At 33.7% G+C, this 19,380-nt stretch overlaps 2 protein-coding genes across 2 annotated transcripts; one reads left to right on the top strand and one right to left on the bottom strand.

Annotated features, from left to right (window-relative positions):
• Positions 1-907: 907 nt before the first annotated feature.
• Positions 908-14,243, bottom strand: Smp_006750 (fasting-inducible integral membrane protein tm6p1-related). Its single transcript, XM_018792848.1, has 9 exons — positions 14,230-14,243; positions 13,189-13,309; positions 12,362-12,415; positions 8,527-8,594; positions 7,199-7,347; positions 4,676-4,847; positions 3,896-3,966; positions 2,594-2,710; positions 908-1,159 (listed from the first exon to the last, which is right to left on the bottom strand). Exons 2-9 carry the CDS (start codon positions 13,257-13,259, stop codon positions 1,103-1,105), a joined length of 759 nt encoding a protein of 252 aa, XP_018644118.1. The 5' UTR covers positions 13,260-13,309; positions 14,230-14,243; the 3' UTR covers positions 908-1,102.
• Positions 14,244-17,902: 3,659 nt separating this feature from the next.
• Smp_182780 (hypothetical protein) lies at positions 17,903-18,070 on the top strand (the record flags this gene model as incomplete). Its single annotated transcript, XM_018792847.1, has 1 exon — positions 17,903-18,070. One exon carries the CDS (start codon positions 17,903-17,905, stop codon positions 18,068-18,070), a length of 168 nt encoding a protein of 55 aa, XP_018644519.1.
• Positions 18,071-19,380: the final 1,310 nt, after the last annotated feature.

Raw genomic sequence — 19,380 nt, 5'->3', positions numbered from 1 at the left:
ATCGAAGAGATTTATGATCAAATACTACATATGAACTATAATGAAGTAACATTACATTTAAAAAATCAGCACATAAACCACCATTCATACCAAAAAGTGACCAACAATCTAATAACTTAACCTTTGCAGATTTTGAGAGGCATTCAGAACTTGAACTTATTACCAGCATTTTGATACACTCACTTGGTAATTGAGGAAATCTGCCTGTACTATGACGTAGATTGGTTTTCTCATTTGCTCATTACGTAAAATGCAAAAAGTACGGTAGGTTTACTGGATAACTCGGCCAGTGCATTTGATGTATGGGAGCTGAATTCACCAAGCTTGAAAATAAACTCAATTCTGTAGATAACAATCGCGAGTTTTATTTAGTAAGCAAATGTCATAACATATCTTTTAGCCATTTGATCTCAGGTTCGAGGAAGGGCCAAAAATTTCGGTTCGAATGGCTGGGTAGTATTGTGGTGTGGGCTACTTATATCCACTTAAGTAGTATGAAACGATGGTCGGCCATTGAATGTATTTCAGTAGAAGATCGATAAGGAGAGAACGGGACGCAATTGGCATGAAAATGCATGAACAATAATCATCTGAGACGATGGACTGATATTTGCAGAAGAAACGGTCAAGATTGAGATAGTCGATTGGTAGTTTGCAAATTAACTGTTTACTATATACTTCTCATATTTTACTAAGATATTCTGTAATTTTGTGCCTAAATACATTCGGTTGTCCCACTTGTGTTCTTGTTCACTACAGTATCACTGACCTGTACAAACTGTGAGTTTCAAGGCTGACTACTAGAATATGTAATTGACCTATAAGTTAAACCATCGCTAAAATGGAAGAATCTTCAAAGTGTCATTTTCTTTCCCGTCCCAAAAAATACAGAAGGCTTAATATTTTTCTGAATCAAATTTGTTCTTCCGATAAAAGTAGAAAAAAAATCACAAAATCAACATAAAGAAATAGATTACATAGTGTATTAAGTAAAAAAGATGACTGTTACGTAGTATGATAGAAAATTGTAGTCCTAATGAAATGGATCAAAGTATTTTCTTATTCACTGAATTATAGTCACATAAGAACAGAAAGTGATGGCCTAAGCGAGTAGAGGTGCTTGTTCATTGTTTTCAGGCGCGATAACTATGCGCCTTATCTAATAGAAAACAAAATTAATTAGACAGATTAATCATCCTGTTAAGAATCGTCATTCACAATGTTAATAAGTCTGTCAAAGTCATTAACTTAAAATCATAATTCAAACACATTTTGCTAGTTAGCTGGTGTACTGTAAGCATTAAACAGAATGATCTTAATAATGAATTATAAACAAATAACTGGGAAAAAAGTGTAAATACAATAAAACTGGGTCTATGTTTACATCTAACTATAATGGTAATAATTCCATAACCACCACACAGGTCTAGGCACTATAGATCAAAAGTATTATAAACAACGGGTTATTTCAGCCTCTGGACAGGTCAGTCTGTTTATTCTCATGAAGCTACATTTCTGCCCTGTCATTTATTCGCTTATTAATCCTGACTTTTTATTATCGTATGTGTGTTAATGACTATAAATATGGGTTTGAACTTGGTCAAGTTGATTTGGCTCACTCGCCTTCTCCACTGCGTGTCATCTTGTTTCTCTGACCGTGTGCCTGGATCAACGAGTCTGTGAAACATACGTATTCGAAATCCATTCTTGTCTTTGACTTACTTTAATCCCGTTGTTCACTGACGCGAGTTGAGTTGATAATAATATACGAGAATCGGCGGCATGTATATTTCGACAACAATCATTCATACGATCCCATCGGAGTCAGGTATAGGGCTACTAAATCTTAACTAAGATAAATGACTCATTTTTCTTATTAAATTAGTTGGGATTACTTAAAAAAGCATATGAACTGAAAACGTGATGATGATAACATTGATAGCTACTCCTATGATATGATCAACAGGTTCAGTTTTTTATTTCTCCCGAACAAAATTTTTGTGGGTATGTAATCTTAATTATAAATCCAGAAAATATGAGGCTTTACTTTTATCATTTTTTCGCACTGTGACTACTGAAAGTAGTCAAGAGTTAAACTTTACATCTGGTGAGTCTAGTATGTGTTTTTGACAAACAAGAAAACTCTTGATGATGCTGGTTGACATGAAATTTCCATCACTTTTAAGTGTATTGTTTAGACTACCTAGGTTTTCTAGGTATACTGAACAACATAAACAATCATGATGAACTTTCAGTTTATTATATGATCACTACACTATTTTAGAACAAAATAAATTTTATTTACTGACTTTGAAGAAGTGACTAGGATTAGGTCACAAAAAGTCAGAAATAGAATGTTTTAGTCGTTGCGATATCACACCTGAGTCATTTAAATTTCTTCCAATGTAATTGAGCATTATATTAGAATAAGTAAGTCGTAATACCAACTTTGCGAAATTTGATAGTGAGATACATTGATTACTGGAAATTCTGAGTGTCGGGATGATATTTCTGCATATTTGTTCTCATTAAACATTGCTCCGTAAAGTAAATTTTACCTTCATAAATGATAATGACAATAGTAAAAGCTTACTTTAACCGATTCCAACTCATAGTTTCTCAATTCGAATATCATAGAAGCGAAAAACAGTAAAAATGTGAAGGACATTAACCATTCGCAAAAGCTACTCATTACATGATATTTAAAACCCTACAAGAAAGAGAATAAAATATGGTTATACATCAGATATAAGTGATTTTTAACTTTATTGAACTTTCCTAGAAACTGACAAAAAGTTAAGACTTTATAGCTATAGAAAGTTTAAAATTACTGCCAAAAGCTAAATAATATAGAGTAATGTATTAGCATAGTGCGGTTTATATCATAGCGCGGTTCTCAAAAAAGAATATGATCCGTTACAATTCCTTCAGATGATTAAATTAGAAATAATAAGCGGAAAACACTAGGTAAGAGTCCTCCAAAAATATACAGTAATCTATACAAAACTAAAAATGAGCAAGAATACACTTTATAATTTGATTAAATCTATTGGATCGAATCACGACTGTAAAACTAAATTTTATTTCGGATACAGCAGTGTAATTTAATAATCTAATCATTTGAATCTCAGTTATACAGTCGACAAATTCCGCTGTAATCGACATGAATGAATTATGTCCAGATTAATGTAACCATAAAGATATAAGAAAAGAGTAATTTATTTCTGTTTATTTACAGATGTGCGGTATAACTGAATATAGGATCAATAAATTAAACAATACAAAGTAAATCACTGTATTGCATAACAACAATTAGTTTTCTTATTTACAATCGAGCATAGTTAATTACTTAAGTTCTATTTTTTCATCAGATGATCACAAGTTATGAAGAAATAAATTAAATAAGACTTGATCATAATTACATGTACAATATACATGTAAGAAAATAAAATAATTTCGTGTATAATTACCAAATAAATGTAAACAATTATGACATCTATGATCAACTGAGTAAAAAATAACATGAAACAGTTCACAATAGCTGAAGTGACTATCTGCAGTCATAGATCAAAATAAAAATAGTAAGGAAATAAGGTGGGAGATATAAATACACGTGAAAAAGGGTGGAATGAGTTGATTCAATAGTGTTACGATGAAGGAGACCGCAACAAGTAAACATTATTGTTGAGCGGAATGAAACAAATTAGTTTAAGACTAAAACCTTATGAGTTGATTACTAGTTATACTATAATAAACAATTGTAGCTCAATAACATTAGTCATAAAGAAAAAACTCCTAAACTAGCACTAATAAAAATAAGGTAAATAAAATAAGACCGTATATATATATATATATATACTGGTTTTAAAGTGTATCAGCAGCTAAATAAGCTTACCGTTTCAGATGGATCCCATTTTCTAGGGAATGGACCGTGGATTTCCCCAGATAAATGCCCAAAAATGAACACTAGAATTAATGAAAAAAAAACAATAACACAAAGTTCACGATCCTGAGAATATATAAATATGGTTGTTTAAAAAGATAATTTGTTACAAAAAAAACGACATAGTGACGGGAAGTTGATCATGAGAATTCTTTTTTTTTGAGTTAACATTTGTAATGAATAATCTGAACAACGGGAAGAGTGCGACGTCTTTTATACTGTAAGGCTCAATATAATAGGTGATTATCAGAACTGTTTCCCATGTATAAAGAATAATTTTAATCAAATACTGAGAACTCTTGTCCTGAGAAATATACACTTCCATTTTGTTAGACTGTGTCACAAGTATTTATAAGAGCAAACTGATAATGATTTACCCTCGGAAACACAAGAAAAAAATTGAGTTGATCTCCAATAGATTTTTGAAACAATTTAGATGTGTACTCATCAGATGATAATAAAAAAACTTTACTGAACTTATTGTCTGAGAGAAACTGGAGAAATCAATCACAGCTATCAATAGTCAACAGAATTTTTAAAAATAATTTTAAGCTCAATGAAAAAAATAAGTGTAAAGCAAAGATATAAGTAAAAACTGTCAATGTTATTGTTGGACATGTGTATACACGTTTACCCCGATACATTTTATGTAACTTAACTGAAAAGCCATGAAATATTATAAATGAAAATAAAGATTGATATAATAGTAAACACTTTTAAAATTATACGCACCTCCCAGATTCGCGAGAAAACCGCAAATAGTTAAGATTAAACGGAATACATATATTTTGAAATTGTATTCCAAATGTTTACGTGTAGAATAGGTGACTAACGCTGAAAATACGACTCCCAATCCGAAAGTCATCATTGCACCGATTAAATGAACAACTATTAAAGATGCTTCCTAAAACAAAATGAAAAGATAACTAAATACATGTTATATGGAGAAAAAATCGTCTAACCTAAACCAAACTACTAATAAGTAGATGAAGCATTTAAAGTAACATTCTGATCATGAAAATTAGGGTAACAGTTTACTTTGAATTTGACAGTCGGTTACTGATTTATTCAAGAACATGATGCAAAAACAATTATTCCACACGAAGTTGCTAATATCATATGATAGTCTAAATTAGTGAAATTGAAGGGACAGAATACTAAATAATGTCACTAATCAGAATTGGAGAGAACGTTGTACTGTGGAAAAGTTGAGAGTACCTTTAGTAAATCGTCGTCCATTCCTTAATTAATTGAAGTTCCTCAATAATCATTGGTTGAGAAAGAATTTCTTGGTTTGGATTAAGCCAACTAGTCAATGAGTTAATTTCAAATACTTTCATTTTTCCAGATATCTTGTTCAGAGATTTCGATTGAAGTTACATCCAAACCAAAATTCACTAACATAAATGATATTCGATACTTCAGTTATTAATTATTTTAGATAGCTCTTAAAGTGACATACTATCTAGGTTGAGACGAATAATAACAATACGAATTTCGCGACCATGAATGATTTTATTGGTGGTATAAAATTTCACAGACATTACGGATATAATAAGAGTGATAAATGATCTAAATAAATTTAAAATTAATTCATTGTATATTAGTTGAGTTCAAAATGTCAACAATCCATCAAACCTACACATAATGAAACTGAAACATGCAATCTACTTCTGAATTTAAAAAGTGTTACATCATATAACAATACTAAAAACAAAGAGATACGGTTCAGAATTAATCAAAACATCACAAAATCACTTCATTTATAGGGTATATGTATGTGCATTTAATGGTCAATGAAAACTAATAAATCCAGGTAAAATAAACATTTAATAACTTGAAACACATATAATGACACGTGTAACTTGTATCACTTATGATGCTTAATAATAGTATTGTAAAACGAATAAGTCAAAACTACTGCGATCAATTTTGAATACAAAAAATTAGTTGATTGAAATATTTTTCATTTACAGACGATTTGAAGAGCATATCCCTATAGTCGGAATTTTCGATAGTATTATTATTTTTAGACAGAATTAATATGCGTCTATCATTGAATCAACGGGAAATAATATCAGGACAGAAAGAGGACATCAATAATAATTAAGAATAAGATAAAAAGTAAAAGAATCGACTATAGTGACACTTCATAAACGAAGATAGATAGGACCTCACATCATTATTTTCTAACAGCTTAGGAACTTTAATCATGAACGTTCCGCTTATGAGCACTGAAGTTTTGAAAGTTCCTTGAAACTTTTAGATGCAAGCTAGTCTACTCAGGCAAGTAATGAGTTCAAAGTTAGACGTAGATTCCTGCCCATACAAATTTTACAGAGTATAAAATCTGGTAGTTAGAGGTTACTATCACTTTGGAAACATTCGATTCGTTCCACAGAACTGAACAATAAGATTACCTGTAGAGGAAGAGTGTGCAAAGGAAGTTTATCTGCATTTTGAAGGCTCTTTATACAAACAAATTAGGCGATGTGAGGGTAGGTAACCACCTCTCCTCATTGTTCCAATCGAGAAGTGGGGTTGGGGAGGACTGTCAAATTTAACCACTCCTCTGTAATGCTCCTACTAATGACATTTTGGAAATACCAATAAAGAAAGAAAGTAGTAGTACTGTTGATCGAAGCTCAGAGATAAAACTTTTGACTTCGAGTACACAGATGATGATACACTTTCCCAGGGTGCACTTCATCAAGTGGTGATTAGTATCCATATGTATGGTATGTACTTCGAAACTTTGGATCTGGAGGGCTGGAAGATATCTGTGCAAACACCTAATTGTTGTGCTGATCTGTTAGACTTCCATATTGAACATAATTTTCCGACACTGGAGCTGGTTTTAAAAAGCGGAGAGGAGATTACTTTATGACTTGGAGCCGTAATATAAAAAAGCTGTACAGGAGAGATATCTGTCGGTCCGTCATAATCCTCTGGTTGGGGTCCAAGAGATGGTGCAAATTAGTGGCTTAAGACGTTATCGGACATGCATCAGAATAGAAACCTATGACAGTCCTGTTGTAGTTTTATTTCTTATCCTTGGTCCGATTGATAAATCACTGCTCCCTAATTGGCAGTATTATCACGTTATACATTAATAGGGCATCCAGGCAGCACAAGTTATAACACAGTCCCACCATGCTTTGTTCAAGCTATTTAAAACACGCACCTAATTTTTGTAGCCTTCATTCACTCCAAAATCTTATACACTGAATAAAAACCTCAACAAAAAGCAGATACCTGGAAATTAGCTACAATCGACATTCCCAGTGCGCTTAGACAGCCAATGATGCAAGTAAGACGTGCAAAAACAATGTGAGAGTTAGGTCCTTGAAGTGTGTACATTACATTGCACTCATGTAGATACCAACAATAAATACATACAAAAGCTGTGGTAAAAAAATAAACAAATACAAACAGCGTAGATGACAATGAAGTACAAATTAAGTGTTGTGCGAGAATAGTAAGCACTTTGTGTAGATTCTATTTATCAAGGCTGAAAAGATTCACTTTAACAATGGTACACTTACACGACAAACTAGTAAGTTTTCTTAAGTATCATTTCGAAGTCAAATCTACTTGCAATCGCTAGACAGCTATCCGCAATTAACATGAAGACTGATGAAAACAATATTTATAGACAATAGAAGGTGAAGGATCCTTGCCCTTATCTAAAATGAATCCTGATTGTAATAACTGATGGATCCACCTAAAAATATTGATTAACTGAACAGCTATACCGTGTGATTTTCGACATCCTAGGAAACATGAAGCCCCAAGAAAGCAACACCACTATCTGCTGAAGATATTCAATAACAATGATACAAGATCAAACCAAAAGTGACTGTGTGAGAGAAACCGTAATTAGTAGATTAGTAATAACTTAAGAATAGTAGCTCATAGGTCAAATGAAAGCTTATGACCAAAGAAATATAAATATAGATATCTATATAGTAATAGTCTATAAATAATTCCTGGAAGTAACCAGTCATTTATTCTTCGTTCAAACATAACAATTTCATTTGGATTTTGTGAAACGTAGTCACTTCAACAACATACCACATGTCCACAAATAGAGTTATTTTGATGTAAAGTAGTTCAATTAAAAAGTTAAGACAGAAAATTCAATGAAGTTCATTACGCAAGCACGAAATGTTTTGATGTCACAAATGAGAGAATCGAATTAGATGATGTGAACAAACAAGCTTAACCAGTGTATTCAGTTCAATGTAGTTCAATTCACTGACAGGTAAATAGTAAGCGTCTAAAAAAAGGTAAAAGTAGACAATTAATTTATCTTGATGAGGAGATTAATTAAATCTCCCCTTAGTGTTCGTTATAAAGCAAATGTTCTGAAAAAGGCTTTATAATCCGTTTTGGAATCGAATTCGTCCAAATATTTTAAAGGAAATAAAATCTTGATTAGTAACTGCAGTAAAATCTCAAACTTCAAAGAAACAACCAATCACTTGTTTATAGAAAAAAGAAAAAATCACCAATAAATAATGTACATTTTCAGTAAACCTGTCATGTTTGAACAAAAGACAACGGATATAATAACAACTTACAAAGAAACGAACATATATTGAGCAGTTGACCAAATACGCAGCTTTCAGGCGGTAGAGCACCAGTATCACTGAGTTACAAAACAAAATTTAAAAACATATAACGGCTAATTTAAAAAGTCCAAGAGAATCGCTTCACATGGATAACACAAAAATCCAAATAAAAGCATGGAAACAATTTACGAATTATAGGCAAACAAATGAATCACACTAATGGATTACAGATTAGAAAACCACCATTTATGAAATGTGGAATAATACATAGTACTCATTTGTCTATAACTATAGAGAACTATCAAATATTAGTCTGTGAATGATATATATATAGTGAAATATAGTTATCAGGGTTACATTTTGACGTTACATAAATTTCGTTTGATTGGAATGATCAGTCGCTATGAAAGGTGAATAGATATGTAGATCAGAATATTATGCGTAAATATTAATCTAACTTCAATATAAAGTATTTGTTTTAGAAATCTATAACCAAGCAAAATAACAAACACATATAAGTTATAATTGTATTTTTTTGTCCTATAGACAATTAAAAATTGCTGCGACAAAACAACTAACGTAAGAAGGGGTTTTTACTAGTCACCAAAAACTTCTGCAACTGTAGTGAAGTATTTATAATTATACCATTTTTAAGGGTTAAATAACTATGCCTAAAACTTAATTACATCCATAAGCTTCCGGTCATATGACACCCAAAATTGACCTTTTTATTATATACTTTGATAACTTTGAAGGTAATCATGTGTGAAAACTATAGAGTTAATTTAAAACTGAAAAACATATAAAACTACTCAATTTCTTTTAAAATATATCTACTACTTACAATATTTCAGTTTGTGAGTACTATAACCCAACTTTGGCCCAATTACAACCTGCTTCATGAGGAATTTAATTGCTAATAGTAATTACACATAAAATGTAGTGAAATAATATTTAATTTGAAATTATTGTAAACAATAAATTTCTAAACATTACAAATAAACGGGTAAACAATTTTTATGCAGTGTTAAACTGGGAGTGTTGATTCCGAAATGATTTCCTTGGACATAGTTTTAATTAGTTATATGGCGAGTAATAGTCTGATCAATTAGAATGAGAATGATGTATGAACTAGATTTTTTCCAATCATGTGTGACATGTATCCATCACATCGTAAGAACGATTATAGATGCTTAGTTGCTGAAAAATTCCCATCATATTAAAACACAATTATATGAACGAAGAATATTCTTTTCAATAATTTCTCATCAGGTTCTACAATTATAAATCCAAATTAATAATACACAAATGATGTATTCTGCCTTAAACTTGGCCAATTTTTTGTGGATTATTGATTTGTATTTATAATTTTAGAACCTGATGAGATGCTTAGTTGTATAGTATTGTAAATGTATGCTTGCATAGTAAGTTATTGGATTATTATTGTTAAATACGACTCAGTTCAATTTACATATATCTGACCGTTAACCTAACAGCAAATAAATCATATAAAATGTGGTGTATTCTTAAATCATTTCGATCTATTTTTGGAGTAAAATAAATCCTTATCACCACTCTTGGCTTTTTTTCTCTTGTGTTCGGATTTGGCGTGTAGATTTGGTCTGGGGCTATTAAAATAGCTTAGCAAACCGATTCAAGCGTTCAGTTAGAAAGTAACGTTTTTCATAAACTGTCATCAGAAGAAGGACCACTTAAAACTAAGGGTCACTGAAAAACGTTTTCGTCGAGGTTTGATTATCCTCAACAGTGATCAGTTAAAGTCCTACACGGGAACAAAGATGAAACCATAAGATATCGTGGTAAAAAAAGTTTTAAGAGCAGCAAAAAAGATAAACAGCATAATATCAATAATCAGTAGAAAATGTAAAAGTGAAGACTCTGAAGGAAATAAGTAAAGATATGAAAAAAAATACTAATCACCCAATCAGCACTGAATAACATGACAAAAATTTGCAGTCTAATACAAGATTTTAAATGGAATGATTAGAGCTTCCTGAGAACACAGTATTTACTCAACTTGATACTAAATATATGGACTCCACACCTATAATTACTGATAAGCTATTTTTAAAATATATGAATTAGATCGAAAAATACCTTCTGTAATCTTCTAACAAGTAAAAATGAAGGAATCTCTGATAACTAAAGCATCAATTTCGCCAAAATAGTGGATTTTTTTAATTCCATACATTTTAACAATAATGAGAACTGTAAAGAAAGTGAATACGGCATCAAGGTTCAAAATCAGAAAACTATGGACTAAAAGCATGTATAGTAATTATAACTATAAATAAACTACATCGTTTGTTCAATTATCTTCCGTTTCCATCTATATCAATCAATTTACCACGCAAAAATGATATAATGAGGCGAAAGATGCAGAAAGTTAACCTTTGGGACTAATATATGGAGGACCATTTATAATCTTACTGCATAATTAGTAGACGCTTACAATGTTGTATTTTTATCTTCTCTTATTTGTAAGCTTTCAATTGATCCATAAATCTTTGCCATGTCTTATTATTCCAGATTTATCACTACTTATTTTCTTAATTTGATTTTGTATCATCTGTGACGAAGTTATGCATAAATTCTACTTTTTTGTGTTTCCGTGCGGTCAGACATTTTAGGTACATTACTGCATAGATTTTGAGTTGTAATTGAATTGAGTACAAAAAGGAACGCATCTGTTTTTTAATTTCGTCTTCTGATTAGCTGAGTGTTCGGGAGCTTGAGGACCAATAAGTGTTAAGGCTTTGATTGTTGTTCCTCGGTCAATGTGTCAACTAGTACTTAGACGGGTCACCGTTCCAGCTGACAATATCGGTGAACTAGTCAGTAATAAGACTAGAAAGAAAGAGTTTATGCAACGGCTTTTTTCGTGAATACATCCGTGTCACAGGGGACTTAATACAACTTAGGCAAGCAATCTGAGTCCTTTTCCAACATAGCAATCCGTGCTTTACTAAATTTAGCAGTCAGTACAAGGACTTCCATTTCCACATTGGTTACATTTAACATGGTTTATCAAATCTCCAACTACTGGTTTTTAATATTGCGAAGACTTAGACGTTAAAGCTTGTAGCTCCTCGCACATTTGCAAAACCAACTAGTACTTTACAGAACGGTACTATGTCTTAGCTTTAAAATCCTGTCTGTCTATAAATAAGATTATGGTCCAAGAAAGTAAAGTTTTGTAGTTGTGAAAAATGTATCCAAACCATTCGGTCAATAAAAGTTAAAAACATAACTGAATAGTATATCTTTGTTACTGAACCCCGTTAAACAAAGGGAGTGCAGTAGAAATCAATGATCTCTTTCTAAGAGTTAGATATTAGTATAAAATATCCAGATTAATGGAAATGGATGACACGTTTGGACCAACGTAAATCATTACCAATGAACACGTAAAGGTGTTACAAAGAATACAAAGTTACTCATATCCTACAAAACGGTTCCCCATGATAAACTGGACATTTTCCCGTGCAAATGATCATTATTCCCTCTGCACTGCTTACTGCTTCAGAAAATATTGTGTGAAAAATCCAACTGATTTTGCGTACATTTCAGAATGTGATAATTAGTTACCCAGATGTTAACCTAACCTAAATATGACTTCGACTACCAAAGGTACTGACTAACAACGACAAGTAACTGGGCAGAAAGAAACAAATATCTGCCAAGTCAACAGAAACGGAACGAACTGAATAGAAAGCGGCTAAATATGGGACTGAAAAAAGTACCGAAAATTAGGAGGTAAAAAGCAACATAGTCTATGCATGATATATAAATGTAAACATCCAATACCCCACAAATTGCTCACCTTATGTATGGAAAGATAACAGACGCATGATGGTCTGATGTCGAAATTAGGTAGCTAGAAAAAAAAGAAGTTCGAATAAATGACAATGTTCAGCAAAACCAATGCAATTTACCATGTTAATAAGTTCTGTCATATTAGATGGCAGTTAAATGTTTTATGACACTAATATAGACAGACTAATTCCTTGATTCATATAAAAGAAGTCTCATTTCAATGATTTAGATAACATATAGTATCAACAACCTCCACATGACATTAGTGATTTATAACCTACTATATGAAATAATATACGTCTTCCCCGTCAATTTTGGCGAACAGAAACTTAAAACTTTGAAAACTATGAGGAATGGAAATACGCTAAGTTACTGAATGGATTCACAATCATACCGACTGGTTCGCTGCTATACCTTCGACTTTTAAATTACTAATTAATGCCCTTGGTTGAGATTAAATTATATCTCTACTTTTCTACAAATTGTTCTTTTGTGGGAGAATGTAATGTTTTCATGGATTAATGACTCTATTACAAAATTGATGTTCTAACATTACCTGTACTTCACGGTAACGTGTAAAAGAATGAGTTTCAGTTATTATTAACACTATTTAGTATACAACTAACAACTGATAAGAAACCAGTGTTTGAGACAGCAAGTTATCTTAAAGAATTGAGGAAATTTTTCCCTAAAGATGATGTCACCGAAATCTGCTAACACTAAAACGTGAAAATGCTGTCTCGCGAATTACTTATTATTAAAGATTTCCAAATGTAAACTAACCATGATTTCAAACAGAGCCAGATATTTGATTAACAAGGAAGAAGTACTTACCTTATAGAAAATGTGCCTACAATGGCTAAAATCAATCCAATGACGAAATAATGAACCGCAAATGAAGCCATGAATTAAAACAGTTGAACTACACGAGTTGAATATTTGAAAATAAGTTTGCCTAGAGTCAAAAACACACATAGGAAGTGAAAGTAACTAAAAAACCTGCCCCAATAAAGCCATTGATAGGATGCATTCAATCAATTAAAAAAGCAACATAAATAATTAGTAGTTGATGATCCTCACTTTCTTAAAAAATTTTAAGGAATTAGACCACAAGTACTGCCCAATATGTTAACATTGCTGCTCAAACACTTCAAGCGAAGCACCATTTCAAGTTAGATCTTCGTCAAGATCCTTAACAGACATGCATGCTTCAGCTGTAAGAAGCTAAAACGGAACTAAACAATGACTACCACTACTAATTGTTAAATACAATATAAGTCCAAAAATAAGATTGCATTCACAATAATTACTTTGAACTTAAATTCTAAGTAGAGGACAGTCATAAATATCTATAAAGCACGTAGAGGAAGCAGTATAAACATCTTTTAGCGTCAAAAAACACTTGGAACAGCAACAGGTTTGAGAAGGTAGTTCACTAACCTAGAGTTACTGAGTATTTTGATTTTTAAGATCTCTAATGTCTATAAAAGACATGGCGAACCTGCTGGATCACATACGACATTAAATGCGTGGAACGGTGGGAAGAGTAGAGTGAAAAATAGAACCCAACGATCCAAAACCACACACTACATTTTCTTGCCCACACATAATAATCGGCTGTACGAAATAAGACCTAAAAACTAAACGATTGTGCCCTGTAATCGAAATGAACGTTTGGTAAATCAAACTGTTTTAACTAAATAGCGATTATTTGGAAGAAACATGTTCACAGACTACATAACCTAGTGATTCACGTTAATAAAGGCTTTCAGGCTCTAAGCCCCTATAAAAATTGAATTGAACACTTAGGAAAAGTAACACGAGACAAAAGGCAATGATGTTTCGAAATCGGTGAGACGATAATTCATGGACGACCTTTGAACGAATCCTGAGTGACCTTGAGAAGTATTAGCCATTCAGTAAACAGTCAGCATAGAGTAAAATATTATACAAAACCAAAGAATTAAAGTGGATGCACTTCTTTTGAATGATCTAAAAACTTGTCAAGGTTAGAAAGAGGTTCAAAGGTTTGTAGCGGTAAATAAATCCCCAAAATCAATAGCTCTGTAAGTATTCGACATTGGATGCTGACCACATTAGTTTAAGTGGACTTGTTTGTCTGAAGGCGTTCGGTCAATCATCCGCACCAGATCACGTTACAGTACAGCGTGGGAAACATCTCCTACGATCATTAGCCAGATTAGATCAGTCACTTCGCGATAGATTGATAACCCATCAAATATGTCTTCCAACCTCTTCGCTTCTGACTTCTGATTTTAACTGGGTGGGTGCAATTCGATTATAGGTGTTACTGGTAAAGAGTTGTCAAACTACAATACTGGTGGTATCTTCAAGTTTATCAGACAGTTACAAATTATGGACTGTGGGTAAGGCTTCGATGCAATGCTTGAATTGACTATAGTGTGAAGTAAAGGTTGCCAATCAGAGTATAGGCATTAAGAAGGTATAATGTAGGATAGTTGCTTACCAAAGTAGGCGGAAAAGTGTAGATATATATTAGTTACAGATAAGTTAAGATAACGAGTGGCGAAATAATATTAATGGCAAGGCAATATAGTGTATAGAAGAGTAAAAAGCTGATAAAGAATAGACAAGAAGGAACTCACATTAACTTCGTACTGATGTTCTTTTGTCTTATCCTAACAGGTTGATGGGTAACAGGTTCTATAGATGCACGACCACTGTTGGTAGGCAGTCAATTGTGAGTTTCTTTTGACTTTTCAGGGTATTCGTAAGCGTCGTTTAGCGACCGAGTATTGATACGTCCAACGAGTTGCCTGTATACTTAAATTTTTAAAAAAAAATCAGGGGTAGGAAAGTATCTAATACAACCACAAAATAGTGAAATAAGGCAATTTAGTCTATATATGTGGAGAGCCTATGATGCCTGTGTGGGACGCGGATTTATTCGTTTGCGCTAGATCTATGTAGGTGAGGGCTTGATCGATAAGTCTTACAAACGTATGTAATTTATCTGCCATGCCTATTTCAGAAGGAAGACTGTTCCGTATTAATGCATACTTGATGAGGAAGAAGTTTTCCCGAGTTTTTGATCTGTATTTCTCAGTTTTGACTGTGGATACTTTGTCTCAAAGGTTGTATCCATGTGGGTCTCGGGAGAGAACTATATTACATGTGGAATAAGTATGGTTTTTAAGGAGTTTGAAATAAAGAATCAAGTTAGACCTAAGCCTTCTTTTGCAGAGGGGTTCTAGTCCTTAAATATGGCGTCGGGATCTGTAGTCAGTGAGTTGGTCGTTCTTAAGTATTTTGCGAGTGAATTCTCGCTGTATTCCTTTCACCTTAGGTATATCGGATACGCGTAGGATGGAATGATTGTGGTTTCGTTTCGAAAGAAATTACGAAGAATGAAGCCAAGCGATCTCCACATTTTAGATGCTTTAGTTGAGATATGTTCTGAGAAGTTAAGACTGTCTGAGTAATGTACCCCTAGGTCTGTTACTGATATCAGTCTGGGCAGTGGGTTTTTGTTAAGTGCTAGTTTTATTTTGAGAGACGTATCTCCAATACATAACCAACCGCATTTCTGTATGTTGGGCTCTAACCCCCAGCGTTTGCACCAGTTGTCTACCTCGTTGAGTTCATTTTGGATTGTTTGCATAGTACTACGTACATCGCCAATGTCAGTTTTGTAGATGACTTTTAAGTCATCAGTGTAGAGGTAGGTCTTACCTGTGATAAAGCACTTGCATATATTGTTGATAAAGATTATAAAGAGCAATGGACCTAGGACACTACCCTGCACAACACCACTGGCTATTGGTCAAGGTGTAGATGTTGTGGAATTAATCTTGGCTATTTGGTATCTGTTTGTGAGGAAAGACAATCCATTGCCATATGGGATTTATAATACCAACTGACTGGAGTTTGTTGATTAGAAGATTATGAGGTACCTTATCAAAGGCTTCCTTTGTATCGAAATATAGTACAATCACTAGCTTCTTCTTGTCACGTATGCGAGTAACCTTGTTAAAGAAGTTTATCAGACATGTACTGCAGGACCTTGTTCTAATGAAGCCGTGTTGTGATGGGTCTATTAGATCTCCCTTAAGTAGGTGATCAGATAGTTGAGTTAGCATCACTTTTTCCATTATGCGTGATATAGATTAAGTGATATTTATAGGTCTATAGTTTTCGAGCAGGTTTCTCGGTCCTGATTTGTGTTTGGGAAAAACATACGTTACTTTCCAGACTTCAGGTTATGTATCCGCCTCTAACAGATTCCGAAATGGTAAAAGAATTATAGCCCGAATCCCTATCTGCAAATATATACTCGACCATTACGGCACTGCTCAAGGACACCACACTAACACAGGTGCCTTCATAGCAGATAAGATACTTGCAAGAACTAGCATCCGAGACAACTATATAGTCGCCTCAACATCATTCTCGAACGCCGATCTCCACGCTAGTCGCCTTTCGGCTCAGAGTGATAAGCATCGTTCATCATTGCCGATGTCCCATTTCCTACAGCACTGCAGATAATGGACGTTTTGTCGAACAGCAAATTCATAGACTTGAAAGCTCAAGCAAACGAATCTCAGGCGTATTTAATTCACGTGACGATATATTCCACGCTTTTTTTTAGAAATTTCCACAACTAAGTAAACCTCTCGAGGAGATCCCATCGGGGACTAATTGTGTGGTATACCACATAGTCACTCACTGACCCCAGTCGCAGCAAAACCTTGCCGACTGTCACTGACAAATTGGCTTTCAATAAACGTGAGTTCGACAATTTACTGGCTACTGGTACTATTCGCCCTTCTCATAGTCCCTGGGCCTCACCCCTCCACATGGTTAGCAAAATGGATTGGGTTAGTTGGAGAACATGTGGCGACTATCGGTCATTGAACGTAGCTACACCTTTTGATAGCTAACTCAAACAAAAAATATAGCACGTTAATCCTGGTACCGTCCCGCATAATAGACATTCGCTGACAAATCAAGGATCAGTGATAGCTGCTTGTTCATCAGCCCTTTCGTCCTACAATCTCACGTTTGCCGGTCAGTCCCACGAACGAAACCACTAGGTAACAAAAGTGTAAACACTTTGTAGCGGATGGCCCCTGTGGTGTGCTGCATTAATGAAGCATATAAGATTAGTATAAAGGAAGCAATTATTATAATCAATTGTTTCATTATTTCACTCTACCTATTCTTTCAGTAGTACGAAAAAACACTCTTCTGTCGTTTGTGAGCTGGTAGGAACTCGCGTACGCTGAGTAGTCTCGCTTTTGGATTTTGGCACGATCTCAGTATTCTTTCAATATCGTGAAATCGCCAACACGTACATCTTTCTACAACTTCCTATTGCCTTCTAATATTTGGCCTACGGAAGGATCTAACCTAGTAACTGGCACGTAGTATTCCTGTAGCGATAATCACAGTCAGTCGCTACTCGATACCTACTACAATACTACCATTTATTGTCAGTGTTCATTAACAATTGAACCAGATAATCAGAGAATCAAGGATCTGTTGTTGGAAATCAAATCACGCTCGTATGAAGGTAATGATTATCTATGAGTATATGTACACATATATATTACACAGAAGTAATTCTGTTCTACCATTTTATGTAAGTACATTTCACCTACATCTTCTAAGTGGATATAAACAGTGTGAAGTTCGTAACAACATCAATGTAAATTCACTAATATTACTTAACTGAAATGCATAGGGATAAAGGGGGATGTGTTTATGACTAGAGTTTGTCTTTAAACACTGATCAGTATTTTATCGTGGCGTTTTCAATAACGCCGAAATGACTTATGAAACATACTAACTATAAATAATAATGTGTGTTTGAAAGTTGAACTGCCAGATGAATAATTACAATAGTTCAGTCTATCCCTTGTTCTTTCGGTTTTAGTATCAGTGATAAAAGTAGGACTCGATTCAACTCCATACGTTTTGTTTATTTTTATGTTGATGAAACGTGATGCAGTTAGTTCCTCTTCAGACACTTCCACGGATATACAGTATGTTATTCGTCAGGTTGCTCAAATATTTTTACGTGAGGAATACGCTGGAGTTTGTCAGGGAATTTCGGTTTTGTGTGCCTTCCTGTGATGAAGAAAGTACCAGTTTATTCCTTGAAGGCTGGTGACTGACTTTGGTATTGGTTCATGGAGTTTTAGCAACTACAATTCCTTTTGGATGACAGAAGACAAAAACGACTGGGAGGTGAATGAATTCATTTATCTTCACATCAACATTACTGACTTCTTATTGATTACTATGAGTGTATTCACTTGGCTCATAGATAAGTGTTGGACAGTTAAGCTGCAGATTGTAGAATCTGTTGAATAGCCTGATGTTTTTGTCAAATAGGACGAATCGATCTCCTAACTTTGATGAACACATGTTAGGAATGATACATCTGTTTACTGTATTCTGCTAAATACGAACAGTTCGAAACCCACAAACTCACTTTAATCACTGATTAATCATCTAACACAATATGTCTATGTGATGTCAGTATGTGCCTACCACTAATATGGTCTGTGAAATGTAAAATTAGGTAGGTCCATAATAAAATCTGATGACCCGCTGAATGCAAGGATTTTGAAATCTTCACCAATTCTCTGTCTAATTTTCAGTCCACTATGACTTGCTCTTCATGGTTCATTCGTACTTTTCAAATAACGTGAATTACATCAACTACTGAAATAGGATACTTAAACATACTGCTGATGTTGGTTTGTTCTCTGAGTTGGATGGTTGGGTTGTGGAGCTTTCATCGTCCTTCTGAACGACATTATCAACACAAACTTCGGGCTCCACAACCCAACCATCCAGCTCAGAGAACAAACCAACACCAAAATCACTCACCTGAGCTACAAATGTTCTCCACCATCTCAAAAACATACTGTTGGTTAATTTTGAGTTCAGAATGAGTAGAGACGTCATTCACTTATAAATCTGTCATGATTACTATACCGTCTCAGTTTGATTATATTTGGGACTAGTCAGTGAGGT

This window comes from Schistosoma mansoni (assembly GCF_000237925.1).
Source record: "Schistosoma mansoni, WGS project CABG00000000 data, chromosome 1 unplaced supercontig 0295, strain Puerto Rico, whole genome shotgun sequence".
NCBI lineage: Eukaryota > Metazoa > Platyhelminthes > Trematoda > Strigeidida > Schistosomatidae > Schistosoma > Schistosoma mansoni.
Note: the sequence above shows the minus strand (reverse complement) of the source record. Positions and strands in the feature narration are given on the sequence as shown.

Coding starts and splice junctions, on each gene's coding strand:
- Smp_006750 (XM_018792848.1), bottom strand. CDS start 13,259: ATGGCTTCATTTGCGGTTCATTATTTCGTCATTGGATTGATTTTAGCC. Junction 12,416..13,188: donor GTAGGCACATTTTCTATAAG/GTAAGTACTTCT, acceptor TTTTTTTTCTAG/CTACCTAATTTCGACATCAG. Junction 3,967..4,675: donor TTTTCTCGCGAATCTGGGAG/GTGCGTATAATT, acceptor CATTAATTCTAG/TGTTCATTTTTGGGCATTTA.